At 37.0% G+C, this 15781-nt stretch overlaps 1 protein-coding gene across 1 annotated transcript in view; it reads left to right on the plus strand.

The window, feature by feature from the left end:
• LOC113525438 (basement membrane proteoglycan) overlaps positions 1–15175 on the plus strand; it is a 30176-nt gene extending 15001 nt beyond the window's left edge. The window contains exons 2-4 of the mRNA XM_026911949.3: positions 3311–3407; positions 13983–14164; positions 15121–15175. Of these exons, the coding sequence (XP_026767750.2) occupies positions 3311–3407; positions 13983–14164; positions 15121–15170 (329 nt within the window). The 3' untranslated portion in view covers positions 15171–15175. The remainder of the gene's footprint in view (positions 1–3310; positions 3408–13982; positions 14165–15120) is intronic.
• Positions 15176–15781: the final 606 nt, after the last annotated feature.

Here is a 15781-nt window from a genome sequence, read left to right on the forward strand (position 1 = left end):
AGTATTGTCTGTGATTATTGTGGCTTACACGCAATAGGGAAATGGCTCTTTTATTGACTGTTAAACATTCTAGGGATTTTAGTGACACGAAAGGTGCAACCTCTGGTAAATATATAATGGCATTTTGTTCCTGGAAACCTGATCCTTTCCTGAATAATAATTGCCGTGTGATTCTAACCAAAACATGCTACTGGCTGCAAACATTTGTTAGCATATAAACAGAACATATGAGGGAAAATCTGAGTAATAATATGTTTATTCTTGATTATTACTACCTTAACTAGCATTAATAAAAGCATAAAACAGAACCAAAAAAACCAGATCAAATCGCTGAATTCCTAGCAATATACAGAGTGCAAAAGTTTGCATCCTCCTTGTTTTTTTAAGAATTGTTTATTTGTTTAATACAGATAAGAATTACAGATAGTCAGATACAAAAGTATCTACACACTACATCACATGTTAGACTTGGCACAAATGACACTATGATAGTGTGAATTACAATAATAGTACCATATCTAATAATAATAATAATAATAATAATAATAGGGATAGAAGGCATAGAAGCAAAAACAATAAACATCCTCCATGGCTTTTTAATTGAAAAAAGGAAAATGAACTGTAGTACAGCTGCAATGCAACTCATAAAACAAACAAACAAAAATGTAGAAAAGGTTTTGACATGACCTTCCCACCCAGATTTGTGTATATGACAAGGCAGTGCATTATATCTATTAGCGTTGTAGCAGATGTTACAAGAAGAAGCAAGCTGGCAGAGTTAGACCATGTTCAAAGGAATGTGCGGTGACCATGCACACAAAATCTTTTTGTTTAGAGGATACTAAAGAGGCTGGAGGTAGTTATAGTAGAAAAGGATGGTCATACATTGTTATTTATGTACATTTATATCACATCGATAGAGGGAGAAATGCATTAAAACAGTTTATTTGAACTATTATTAACTTAACATATTAACAACCATGTGTGTTAATTGTGATAATAAAGGATCATTTGTAAAACCCACTAAAACACACCAATGCCCTTGCCTGTATTAAAGGACAAGCAAACGCCTACTCTTGACAACACCACCCCCTCTTTCCCTTCTCTCTGAAAAAGGCTGTAAGCTGATATACTAACCAGATCTGTGGAAAATTACGTCTTTCAAATGACCAATATGACACGCGTTGGCCTTAATGAATAGGCACTCTGAGTCATTTCTACCTGAAAGTACAAAATTTAGGCCAGGTTCAATGCAAATAGATTAATTTAGCACTCACAATATCAGTTTCCAAACCTGAAATTCTTGTCTGGAACTGCAATTGAAATCTGTTTCCGCTAGACAGACCAGCATCGTTTTAAAAGGAATTATAAAAAGTGATTCTTTCACACATAGCTTAGCCCTTGGGCATACATTCTTTCCCACCGCTATTTTGCATGTGCTGTAATTCAAGTGATTATTTTCTTTTGTAGTTCACCCAAAAGCCCTTGCACATGCAAATTGGTACATGTTATTTGGCTTCTTAGTAAATCAGGCCCTAAATGTCTTGTTCTGTGTGTTCTTTATTTGTTTAAGAAACTTATGCACTCAATTAGAATTTTCAAAACAAGAAAAAAAAGAAACCCTAACTTAACCCCCAAACCCCCAAACCCCCAAGCATAAGGGCTGACACCCAACCAAGTGCACCTAACGAGTGAGATAGGTGATGTTTGAAACAAACAAGATCATTTGACACCTAAATATATGATAAGAAACAATTACCTGCCACCATCTAAACAAAAACCCATGACATAATGGCAGAAAGACATAGTGGCTCCCAAACAGGAGCCGTAGTAAGCAGTGGTACGCTTGTCCCTCTGGGAACACCCCGAGGAAACTAGGCCTCAGAGTGGTTCCCTATCAGAAAGGGTTCCAATCTGATCTGATTTGGTTCATTTCATGCTGCATATAATACAGCAATCCTAAAAGCAAAAACAAACAAAAAAAAAGACATTGGCCAAGGGCAGGTAGGACTGAAAATGTTGTCTCTACAGAAACGTGTCAGACAGCAGAGACAGCAACAGTTGCTGTGAATGCATTTATTAAAAGTAAAGACTGGCAAGCACAAACAAATCCAAATCAGAAAATCCAGGGCAAAATCCAGAAACAGGCAAAGGGTCAGAAGATGTACAAACACATATTCAAAGGACAAAATTATGATCAATCAACAAGAAGGCAAATATTAGTCAAAACCAGAATGAGTCATGAATCAAAGGCTTGGTATCTAATCCATAAACAGAGGTAAACAAATACTTCACAAAGTCTGGGTGCTTATATTGTGAAAGGTGGTAATTGAGTCCAGATGGGTGCAATCAGTAATCGGGTGAACCTGAGCGTGTGACCTGAGAATTGGAGTCCATAGTGGCCATGTTTGTAGGCCATGTTTGAAGCCGAAATCGATGTTGACGTGACACTCTGGAAAAATGTAAACAAATTTTGGCCAAATGCGAGTAGATATCACAAAGGATGGAGAACATGGAGCCAACACTAAATAACACTAAATAAATGACTAGAGAATTATGTAAATAACTGGTTTAAAAATATTTTGTGTATCACATTTGCTGTTTAGTTCCTCTTTTTGTTCATTGGTCCAAATATCCAGAATGCATTGCATTTCCTCAGCAGTAAAGCTCTGTGCATTGGCTCAGTTTGCAGCTTGTGGCTTTTAGCAGCTCAGCATCTACAGAAAAAATGCTGCATGCAAGCAAACATACATCTTTGGAAATCCCCCAAAAAAAATCCCATGTTTAAAAAAATTTCCGGTTTCTCAATTTATTTTACTTTCTTGCAGCAATCAAACTGCACCAGGGTTTGCTTGGAGTTTACCTCACTGAAACATTCTCGAACCTGTTGAGTCCATTTAGTCTACACCTGAGTCTGATTGCTGTGTTCTCACCTGTTTAAAGAACCACAGGAAAGAGGAAAACGCACAGGGTTCAATTCAGAGCACGCTAAGAGTGTAGAGGCTGATGCACTGATGTAGATTTTTATCAGCAAGCTGAAACAAAGGAAACAGAAACCAAAAGAACAAACGGATACTCATAAGCAGGCTCATTGACGTTTAACACCATCATCACATTCGGTAAGTTATTTACTTTGCTCAGGGTCACAGTGGATCCAGATACACTTTGAATGGAAGTCCAGACACCCTGGATGCAGATTCAGAAGAACAGATTCAGATGATGTGAAAGCATATTACTACATAAAACTGCTATGTCAACATGATGCAGAACCAAGATACAAACATTTTCTATATCTGTTTCATGTTTCCAGCTGTTCCAGTTGTGGTTCCTGTAACTACCGAAACTGCTGAGGTGTACGAGTGTGTGCATAGCTCTGATCCAACTGCTGCTAACTACACCTGGTATAGGTAAGGAAGATTCAGCTGCTGCTGGCTTTGATTGGGAAATAACAGGAACGAGATTATGGAGTTAATTTTGTGCCAAAATAATAAAAAAAAAAAAAAGTAAAAAAAAAAAAAAAAACTAAAATTAAAAAAAGTTCCAAATAAAGTAATAAAATCCACAAACAAAATATTAATTATCAAAAATGTAAAAAAAAAATTATTTTGTAAATGCAAGTAATGTGAATCAAATCAAAATGAGAAGATTTCTCATTTTGCTTTCTTTTTTTTCTATTCGTGAATTTTTCTGATTCAGTTTTTTTTTTTTTTTTTTTTTTTTTGCTTCTGGAATCCTTTTTTGCTTCTGACTTTTGGCAATTTTTTTTACAAGGGGTGGGTCTTAGAAGAAGGCATTCACCTTAAATCTCTATTGGTCATTTGATTTTGGAGTGGGAGGTGCTCTGAAAGTTAGACACACCCACCCCATTAACGACAGATACATATTTCTTTATCATGCTAGTGTCTTCATTCCATCCAGTTGAGTAGCAGTTCAAACAGATAACTGAGTGATGAGGCTGAAGCTGGCTTCAGGGATATTAGTGCACTTCATGGCATCATCTACAGGTGCGAGCTCCTAAGACGGACTTTTTAAGGTGGAATGGAAAATCCGCATAAAACACCAACTTCAGCCTCATCACCTAGCTAACGTTAGCTGTTTATCCAGCTGGATGGAATGAAGACACTTGCATGCTAAAGAAATATGTGCGAATGCATCTACAAACAATTCAGTGGCTACCCATATTATTTTGTCAGCTCTTTAATGCAAATACAATACAGTTTAGCTGCTGCTGAGCACTCGGCTCCATTCGTTCCGCCATGTTACAGGACGCTCCGTCGTTAATGGGGTGGGTGTGGCTAACTTTCAGAGCACCTCCCACTCCAAAATCAAATGACCAATAGAGATTTAAGGTGAACACCTTCTTCTAAGACCCACCCCTTGTAAAAAATATGCCAAAAGTCAGAAGCAAAAAAAGATTACAGGAGCAAAAAAAAAAAGAAAAAGACTGCATCAGAAAAATTCAAATAGAATATAAGAGAAATATATAATAGAAACAGAAATAGTTTCTCTTTATTATATATCTTCATTATAATTCTCTTTCAGGTCATTTCAGCTACGCTGATTAGCATAACCAAATATTATACTGTATATTCTCTATATACTGTACAGGACAGAGGGGTTATAAAGATAGGGGTCATACTAATAGAGCTACATTTAGAATTTTTATTTATTTATTTATTTTTTATGCAAGGAAGATGGTATGTATTCTAAACAGGATAATTCTATGAAAGTTAAAGCTTTGCGAGGTGATCTGTTTGAGCAGAGTGTACAGATGAGGAGGTGACAGAGCTGGCCAGACTAAAGCACTAAAGCTCCGCTGCATCGCGCTCTTTAGGTAACTGTTAACTGAAGTTAAAATACACACCATCGTGCTTGTCATCTCGAAGATCTCTAACTAGCCGAGCCGAGCCTCTGCCATAACTCTACGTCATACCATATAGCTGCATTGCATCTTGGGACTTTGAGTCAGGCATTTAGTGTTTCTACTATTTAACATAGGTTTTCTCATTAATATGACTGTAATTAAACATAATTAAATGCTGGAATATCATTAATGAGAAAAGAAGCTATTTTGTTTTCTAGGAGCTAACAGTGAAATATGACTTATTATTATTAGGATTGTTGAATTTTTTTTTCTAGCAAACAATAACTTCTCTTTAGGGATAACAGATAAACAGCACCAACCAACAAATTAAATACAATAAATCTTTCAAATCTTTCAATATAAACATAATTTACATGTTTCAGGATTGACTTTTCATTCAAGCACAACAAACTGCATGTAAAAAAAAATCATCTTTCATTCTGTAACCCAACAGTACCTTGGTTTATACACACTTTTAAAGACTTATAGTCTCATCAGCCTCAATAAAACATAATGCAATGAGGTTTTAGGATAGCCACATTCTCTAAGTACAATACTTTCAGTAATACTACTAATTATACTCATAAGATTAGAGTGACACATCACCATCATATCCTGGAAACATTATCATTAAGCAGTATTGCATGAGCAAGAGTGAGATTAGATTAAATATCAGCACGGCTGTGGTTTGGCCGTAGCTAATCACAGTTGTGCTGATATTCAGTATAACCGCACGATTGTGAGTGTGACATGGCTTTTATACAACAGTTCTATAAACAAGAAACTAATATTGAATAAGAGACATTTTGGATACCATATGGCCAAATGTTCTGTTTATTTTTGCTCTGCTAGTGGAAATAGATCCCGAAGAAGCCACACTCGTTTAATAGTACATTGGCTAGCTCGCTAGCTAGCTCAGATTGATTTGTACATTCCCAATAAAGGTGCTTCTGGAGAAATTGGCTTCCCTTCTTCCTTTTCATCTTCATCTGATGAGCTTTCATATTTCATATTTTAAGTCAGAAGTTATATTCCTGAAAGTATCGTTTGCAATGTCCGCTGATGACGTCGCTAACACTACAGTGCTAACGGTTTGAACTGGTTTTTAAAGATTGTTAATTTTTTTTTCTATTACACACCATTGTAACTGTGCTAGCAAACAGTAACATCTCTTTAGGGATAACGGATATACAGTACCAACCAACAAATTAAATAGGATATATCTTTCAAATCTTTCAATATAAACATATTTTAAATATTTCAGGATTGACTTTTCATTCAAGCACAACAAACTGCATGCAAAAAAAATCATCTTTCATTCTGTAACCCAACAGTACCTTGGTTTATACACACTTTTAAAGACTTGTAGTCTCATCAGAAGCATTAAAAACAATGGTGTGTTTTCACAGAGTCATTTAAAGCTGTCATTAAAAAAATCATTCATTAATGAGATGCTACTTTGAAAAACAGCCAGTCAGTCGCTAATGACTTTGATTTGAAACAGGTTTTTATGCAAGGTATTGCTGCTGACAGTCACTGTTTAGTTTAAATTGGAGTGTACGTCATCAAAACACCATTGCTGGCTAACATAAGCGTTCACATACTAACGACTAAATTCAAGTAATCAAATTAGTGCTAGTCTGTAAGTCTGCATTGAGCAGCCAGAGTGTTTAAAACATTTTGGTTTTAGTATTAAAACTAGGCTCGGCCATTTAAAATATTTATACAACAGCATTTGCAAATCATGTGAACTGACCACACCATAAGAAAGGCGAAGAGGGCATACATTGGATTTTGTTTATCGGCGTCTAAACATGGCATCCATGTTGCTGTTCTGGTTTATGCTCTGTAACAAATCCTTCTGAAAATCCTTAGGCCTGGTTTATGCTTTGGCATTGACACATATTTGCAAATTTGCATTGGGACAGAGAGAGGGGGTTTATGGGTAAGAGTGGTGTTTGGACACACTTTGAAGCTCTTGCATGCTATCTTATAGGGAGCTAATTGTGTGATGTGCATATGTACAGTGCTGTTCATCAACATGCCTTCAAAAGAGCGCTGATTGGTTGGTGAGGAGGTACTGTGTGTCTGGTTGTGTACCTGGAAATTTTAAAGTTTCAGTGTAAACAATTAAAATTTTGGATGTTTTTAACTAAAAAAGTCAACTCAGAATTTCATTACAAAATAAACATTGGAAAACAATGATCATATGCTACTTATAAAGCTTAGGTTTGGATTTTTCCTCTAACTATTGCCACACCCCATCTCACATCACGACAAATCCAATGACAAGAAGTCCCTGATTTGTCTACTTGTGTATTCCAGATTCTGTCTGATGAAAACTTTCAATAGCCCTAATTGGATTGGGTTAGTTTATCAGAGGGTCATCAGTATTGCATTTTTTTTAAGCAGCAGCAGTCAAACATCTTTTTTGTCCAATGCGAGGTGACACATGCATAGAAAATTATAGACGTGTATGCGGATGGGACTAAAATTATCAGCTGTTAATTTTAGTTTTTAGCAAAAAACAGTAAGTAATTTGGCCTATAGTTTTCTGACAGGAGAATGGAGAAAAACACAGACATGGCCAATCCGGATGGTAATAAATTAGCTAGATAGAGGAGCACCTGTAAAATAGGACCCCATGGAAATTTAATCCCACCCAAACAGGGCTAATGTCAAGGGCTAGATTAGTGCCAGCAAGTTAATTTTAACCCTCTGGGGTTGACGGTGGCGCCGGCACCACCACTTGCAGTTTTTAATGATAACAGCGAAAAGAACTTAAAATGCTCAGTCTTTTTTGATCATACACATAAGAGTAATGCATCGTTTGAATCTGTAAAGGGTCTATTTTTATTTGTGTACACTCACGACATCAACAAATCATTGTGCTTTTGTAAAATAAAGAAAATATACAGGGTGTGCTTTCAGCCGTCTCAGTCTCCGCGCATATCTGTTTGAAACGCGTCACTAAAATGAACTGAAACTCAAATTCTTGACACACAGAGATGAGAAATATATCTATGGAAAGCTTGAGGTGTCTGCTTTTAAATGAAGCAAGTCAAATCGAAAACAAATATTCTCAGTTTATGTAATCAATATGAAACCAAGGAAAGGTACAGTCTTTCTGTCTCACTTCATTATCTGATAATGACCTGAGGCGGGACACACCCACACGCTATTCACAGGGAAAATGGTTCGGTGATTCACGTACGAGGCATGTGGAAGTTACAGAGACGACAGGAAGGACTGTCCTCGGAATGCAGATAATTCACTCTCTAAAAAGTCTGCTAGGGGATCTATAGGGTGGATTCAGGATGGGCCTCTTGTATTTGTGAAGTGGATGGACACACGAGAGGTATCTGTCTACCATCTGGATGTTCTACCATCCATTCTGCTTATACAGCCAACACTGTGCAGAGGAGAGTGAAATCACAAGCTACATGGAGGACAAAGACATTTCCATGTCCTGCACCTGTGACTGCATACAACCAGCACATGGGGGGCGTTGACCTGTCTGATCAGCTGTTAGAGTACTACACTGCACAGCACAAAACAATGAAGTGGTACAGAAAGATTTTTCTACACTTCTTGGACATTGTCTTATATTTCTTTTGTCCTCACATTCTTTCTTGTAGCACTTCCCTCTCAGTCACGTACCTGACTGAAAGGCTCATTATGCAGCTCATTAGGTGGGTCTTTGTCTTCTCAGGTGTGAATCACAGCATTACGCATGATCATTCACGCCCCCTCGCATATGGACTTGCTATACAAAAAGTGTCTTAGAAAATTTAAATCAATATCTTGTTTTCTCTGAATGAGTGAGCAGGATGATTTTCACGTCATTTTGAAGCAAAAACTCTAGGCTACTAGATCCAGTTCTCAAAAGTCTTGTGGCCAAAAAGTTTTATGGCCTTATTTCAGTAACTTTTTTTGTTGTTTTTCCAATAACCGTGCATAACTGTTATTTTGTCCAAAATACAAACTTGTACATATATGCTGCTCACATATTATTGTAGCCCAGGGGCTCGTTCTTCGTACGTCGCTTATTACATCCGAGATCAAAAGACACATCCGAGATTATATGATCCAGCTAATCATTATCTGGCTAATTCGGTTCTTCGAACACACCTGTTGTTGATGATTAGTATGGCTGGTTTGAGTTATCTGAGATCATTGCATGTTCATGCGCTGGTTTAAAAGCGGCTATGTATCGATAGTAGAAACACTGATCAGCAGCGCTGCTATTGGTTGCCCACAATGGCCAAAGAGCACGCCCACTTTTTCTCAGCGACAGAACAAGAACTCTTAATGGAGGGCTATGGCGAGTTCCAAAATTTAATAAAAACATCAGGGAACATCTCAAAGGCTGCAAAAGCCAGGAGAGAGGGTTGGCAAAAAGTTGCAGACAAATTAAATGCATAAGTAGTGACGGTGTTAGATGTTTTTATCACTTATTACAGTATATATTATGTACTTTTTTTTTTTTTTTTTTTTAAATTTTCATAATTACTTTAATCTTTTATATTAGAGCCACCACGGGACCCACTAGAACTTGGGAACAAGTAAAGGTGAAATACAAGAATATTCTACAAAATGGTAATATTAACTACATATACTGTTCATGTACTGTATGTGTACTATTGTAGACATATACATGTTCTCCGCATCTCCAATAGTGTAAAGGAAAGTGCCACTCGCAAAGAATCTCAATGCGATGCACGCTGTTTGTGCTGTTGTTAAAGCCCTACTCCAACGAGTCGAACTTTTAATGAGATTCCAACAAATTAATTATGTAAATGACACCCTCATGTGAAAAACGATATCTTTGAAAAAGTGCACTATCGCGCTGTGCTAATGTCTGTCTCGCAAAACGTGATTAATTCTAAAAGCTCTGTGAATTATCCTCGCACCTTCCGCAACAGGTTGCTGTCGTAAAAACGGGCAAGACATGGCTGCAACAGACTTCCCGTATCACCTCCACTTATAAAGCCGCGATCTAATCCTGTTTACATGAAATAAGCCTGCTCCCGAGCAGGTTTAAGCTTACTGACCCGTTGCTATGACAACAACTTCAGGATGAGCGTCGAAGAACCAAATATTCCAAGATCATGCCAAATCGTCAACAATCAAATCCAGCTAACGGGCCCCAGTTTGTGCTGATTACAGTGTAAACAGACTTTAGCAATTTATATTTTTATAAGCAAATGAAAAATGCACAAATGTCAGGGCATGTCAAAACTTCTCCAGGGCCCCGACACACCCTCAGACCCCAGAGGGTTAATGTGGCACATTTCAAACAGCTGACTTCACATTTACATCAAACAGACTTCATATTGTTTCCAGATTTCAGATTTTGGATTAGATTACTGCTGGCATTCACACAATCCTGAGCTCTGCATAAAAGCCCTTGGAGGCCGTTAAATGTATTCTCGTGTCTTTGGAGTATGTGATGCAGTGGTTCTAATGGAATCATGGACCAGGTGTTAGTTCGCAAGGGAGTGAGACAAACTAGAACTGAACGTTTTAGTGTTTTAGTGCCAGTTATTGATCAACCAGTGGGATCTGTATATACTTGTTTAAAATAAACAAATGAACTCGCTCCATCTAGAGAGAAACTCTCCATCTGTAGACACTTATCTCCTACTGAAGAGACACAAATTCCTAAAACCATTACAGCAAAGCGAATCATACTGTAGTTAGGATTATAGGATAAGAAATTCATCTTTAAAGCAATATGAAATAATAGCTAATAGCTACACACACTCACTTGTTATGGGCAATTTATCTAGACCAATTCACCTGCATGCATATTTTTTGGAGGAGAGAGGAAACCAGAGAACCCATAGGAAACCCACACGACTGTAACTGTGGTCTCAGGACTGACCGTTAAGTTGTTACCGAAAACTTCAGTGTGACTCACACTTACAGGAATCAGTTATTGCTACAACTTGAACTGTCACATGGCGAGTTCCTCTGGAACCCTGTACTCTTAGCCTGCACTATTAATGATTTATGGATCACATGCTTACCTCATCACCTGATCACATACTGCAGTATGCCCAGAAATGGCCTAAAAACCAAGTGGGCCAAAACTACCTCTACATTTATAATCTAATCTATTTATGGAAAAACAACATTACTGCTGAATTGTAAAGAATTCATTTTTAATGGATAGTGAGTTCATTAATCGCTTTGATTATGAACTTCGTCCACATCATTGTCTGTCTCATCAGCTGAGGTAAAAGTCAATGGTGGCATTTAAACAAGAGCTTCATCACCGTCTCGCCACTCCACTGATCTCGGTTCGTGCTAATGCCAGCGGGGGAATGATTGCTGATTAATTAATTTTCAGACATTAATTCATTTTAGACATTTATTTAGGCAGACTGCCTGCATTTACCATTGTGTTTGTTAAATTGCCCTCTTATCCAACATGATTATTTGCTGGCAGAAGCTAATATAAACTAATGCATAGACAAGAGTCGAAACAATAAGGAACTAAAACTCAAGAAACTGTGGATTGGTAATGTAAGATACATTATATTTGACGAGACTTGACAACAAGACATAGAAACACCAGGGTACACATAGACAAAATAATCAAGGACTAACACAAAACAGGTGAATACAATCAAGGAACAATCCAGTGGCAGGACAGGGGTGGAGACAGGACCTTATTTCATTATAATATGTGATAGCTAAACTGAAAACAGTCCAACTCAGTCCAAAATCTGTTGATCTGAGCAAATATTAATCTTACCATTACTAAGCAAATATTACATCTCAATAACAACTCATAGACTTAGAATATAGCTTCAGAAATGCTAAAGGCTTCACAGTAAAATCTAACACCATTCTCACAATTAACCGTACTTATAAAAGTAAAATAGAAATCAGGGTCATGTAAAGATTATATGATTTATTTAAAAAAATGAATGAATTCATAACCAGCTATCCAATTATCTATGGCTTTGTTAAGTCAGCAAAAGCATTGATATTTCATTCAATAGATTTTTCATTGACATGGTTTAAGTTTCTCATTGACACAATTCTAGTTGCCATGATTTGAGTTTGTCATTGACGGGATTCTCCATAATCCATTAGCTGATCACCCTTCTGCCATCTGGAATCTAGGACTATTTTGAATAATATAATGAAAAACACAGTGAAAAGCAATCTTAGCACTCCTTCAACTTCAAAAAGAAGGAAAGCCTCAATAAAACATAATGCAATGAAGTTTTAGGATAGCCACGTTCTCTAAGTACATTACTTTCAGTAATGCTACTAATTATACTCATAAGATTAGAGTGACACATCACCATCATACCTAGGAAACATTACCATTAAGCAGTATCGCATGAGCAAGAGTGAGATTAGATTAAATATCAGCACGGCTGTGGTTTGGCCGTAGCTAATCACAGTTGTGCTGATATTCAGTATAACCGCACGATTGTGAGTGTGACATGGCTTTTATACAACAGTTCTATAAGCAAGAATCTAATATTGAGTAAGAGACATTCTGGATACCATATGACCAAATGTTCTGTTTATTTTTGCTCTGCTAGTGGAAAGAAGCCACACTCGTTTAATAGTACTTTGGCTAGCTCGCTAGCTAGCTCAGATTGATTTGTACATTCCCATTAAAGGTGCTTCTGGAGAAATTGGCTTCCCTTCTTCCTTTTCATCTTCATCTGATGAGCTTTCGTATATCATATTTTAAGTCAGAAGTTATATTCCTGAAAGTATCGTTTGCAATGTCCGCTGATGACGTCGCTAACACTACAGTGCTATCGGTTTGAACTAGGAAGTGGAATTTTATGTGGCGAACACAGAGAAGCGGAGTGGTTATAGGCATATTATAAAGAATTTAGATGTTAGCCCAGTCTTACAAAGGTGTCAGTTAGTAAAGCCTCTTTCCATGACCAGTTCTGCCTCTCTCTGTCTCAGTATGCTGTGCTGTGTGGCCTGTGGGGCGGTGCACAGTAGCGCAGGCCGCCTGGGCCACGCACCATCCTGTTCCTCGTGCTTGTCTCACTCCCACATCTACCACATCCTTGCTTCCTGTACAGTGAAAACCTCTTATCATCTCTTTATACCTCTTTATACCTATCATCTCTTTATACCGCTTTATAAAGCCAGTGCACTTTTAGTGCTGGGCCAAAGCCCGGGAATGAGGAGGGTTGGACGGACATTGAGGACAGACATTCGCGTGAAGTTTGTGCCAGAATGAAAATGTGCAAACGGGTGATTTCCTGATGGAAACTTTCTGTTTTCACAGAATAAGCAAATGTCCGAGACCAACTTCCTATATTGAAAAAGTGTTCAATGGCTGCTGAGTCATCACCAGGAAAACCCCCTGCTCCTTTCTGAAGTCTCTGTCTGTGCAACAAGATCCTTTTTTTTACCTTCTTAATGTATTGCTCAGAAACATTGTGCTCATGTACCTCATTGCTCATTTTTTCTTCATAAGATATAGCTGAAAGTCACACGAAGTCCTTTTTTTTGAACACAACATGTTCACAACATATATATATATATATATGTATAGAATTTTAATACGTTCTTCTTTTGTCAAAGGCATTCTTAAAGTCTATCTTTTATATATATATATATATATATATATATATATAAAACTGTTAATTTCTCCTATGCATTATGCATGGAGACCTTTTGATGGAGACTTTTGGGTCACCCTGTACATTAAATGAAGAGTTTATATGTTATTTATGCATTTTTGCTATTCTAACTAATTACATTATGAGTTCAGCAATAAAAATGGACAAATTTCTCCATCCGTCTATCTCTGCTAGTTCCTTAACAGCATTGCATGACTAAGAGGAACAATAGAAGCGAACAAAACAAACACAAACATTTGCTAAAACATTACTGAATGTGGCATTTACAAGTTCTATATTATAAATCTGGTATAATAAATATAGGGTGGTTGAGGCTTCAAGTCACAGAAGATGTATATGTTGTACCTGTGAAGTATGCATTTAAGCTTTTTATAATACTGTACTGATATAATGACAATAAGTGGAATTAAATGGAATTGAATTGAACTTTACGAACAGGCCCTTTTTGATGAACCTTGTGCTTTTGTCTATCTGCCCAGACAGGACAGGCCCTCTCTTCCTGAAGGAATAAAAGCAGAAGGAAACAGACTACATTTCATGCAGTCAACCTCAGACCTAAATGGACTGTATATCTGCAGTATTACGAATGAGTATGGCACATTTGTCGCTTCGTTCTATAGAGAAGTTCAAGACTGCCCTCTGCGTAGGATTTTTAAAAAGGGTAAGGTGATAAAGTACACTACCAGTCAAAAGTTTAAACACACCCTCTCATAGAAGGGTTTTCTTTATTAGTATCATTTTCTACTATTTTAGAATAATAATGAAGAGATTGACACAATAAGACATTAACAGTGAAAAATTGTGCAGGGAAATCTAAAGTATTGTATATTTTCAATTCTTAACAGTATTCCTGATAAAGCTTTTATACACTGTATTCATTTCATGAAGCGCTTCACCCTTTCTAACTTTTCTTAAACTTCTCACATAGGCACATGTAGGTTACTTCTAAATGAACACTACTTGTTTGAGAAACAATTTAATTTTTTTAAGTAAACACTATTTATTAGAAATACATATTGATTTTTTTTTTTAAATGGGCTTCCCTATTTGCATAGAAACAAATGTCCTGTATAGGCCTTTATCTCAATGTCTTTAAGACAATAAACTAAATATTCTAATCTAATGATCTAACCTAATGTGTCCAAACTGCTGACTGGTATACAGTATATGGAATAAAAGCTGTGTAGATATATCCACCACTCACACACTCACTCACTTGCTTTCAGTAAACACTTTGTTGTAGTTAGGGTTGTGGTGGATCCAGTGCCTATCCCAGGAACACTGGGCGTGAGACAGGAACATGAATCCTGGATGGGGTCCGGGATGCATGTATCCATCACACCATACACACACATTCATATACTCAGGTACACCTAGAGGAAATTTAGATAATTTAATATGCACAGAAACTCGGCACAGAGGGTTACCTGAGCTCAGTACGAACCGGGGACCCTAGAGCAGTCACTTCACCATTCCTGTCTAATTTGGCTTTTTTACATTATATAACTAACTAACCTGGAATAACTCAGCTCTTTTTCTGCCCAGCTAGCCACCTGTTAAGATAAATCATCTTATGTGTTCATGCCTATTTTAAAATAAACTTTTCTCTTTCTGCAGTTTCAGCAATGTGGATGCTGCTGATGCAAACCCAGTCTCTTCCAAGTTGAACTCCTGCAAACTCCTGCAAACTCCTGCAAATGTACAGAGGTCTAAAAGTGTTCCCAGGCCTTTTTAGCATAACAGCCTTCTGGATTTTCTAGATTAGTAAATACTTTTGGGTATAAGGTCAGAGTTTTCAATTTGAGATATAACCCAGGACAATAGTCACAACAGTGACTCTAAAGATAATCACAGATTGTAAATGTGTTTAACATCACTGTACATAAAATCACTAAAGATTTTATAGTCAACTTGGAAACCTAGAGGAAAGGGATGTTTTTACTCTGATATGCCATTTTGTGAATCACATTTAGTTGCCTAGACACATAAGATGTGCAGTCGAGCGTGTGAATGTGAGAGTTGGTCACTGACAAAACTCTGAACTTTATCTCTCTATCATACTATCATACTTTCTCACACCCACTGTCATACTCTTAAAAATTAAGACTTTTTACTTCTGTATAATAAACAATGCAAAACAATGTGCATTTTTGTCTGAATAAAAACTAAATAAATCAGTACAGTACTACAGGTTCACCATATCTTAAAAATAAATTAATTACTTTATAAATTCTCCCAAATAACAAACATAGAGATTAGTGTGAGTGTGTGTGTGTGT

Source organism: Pangasianodon hypophthalmus, chromosome 5, assembly GCF_027358585.1.
Source record: "Pangasianodon hypophthalmus isolate fPanHyp1 chromosome 5, fPanHyp1.pri, whole genome shotgun sequence".
NCBI classification, from domain to species: Eukaryota; Metazoa; Chordata; class Actinopteri; order Siluriformes; family Pangasiidae; genus Pangasianodon; species Pangasianodon hypophthalmus.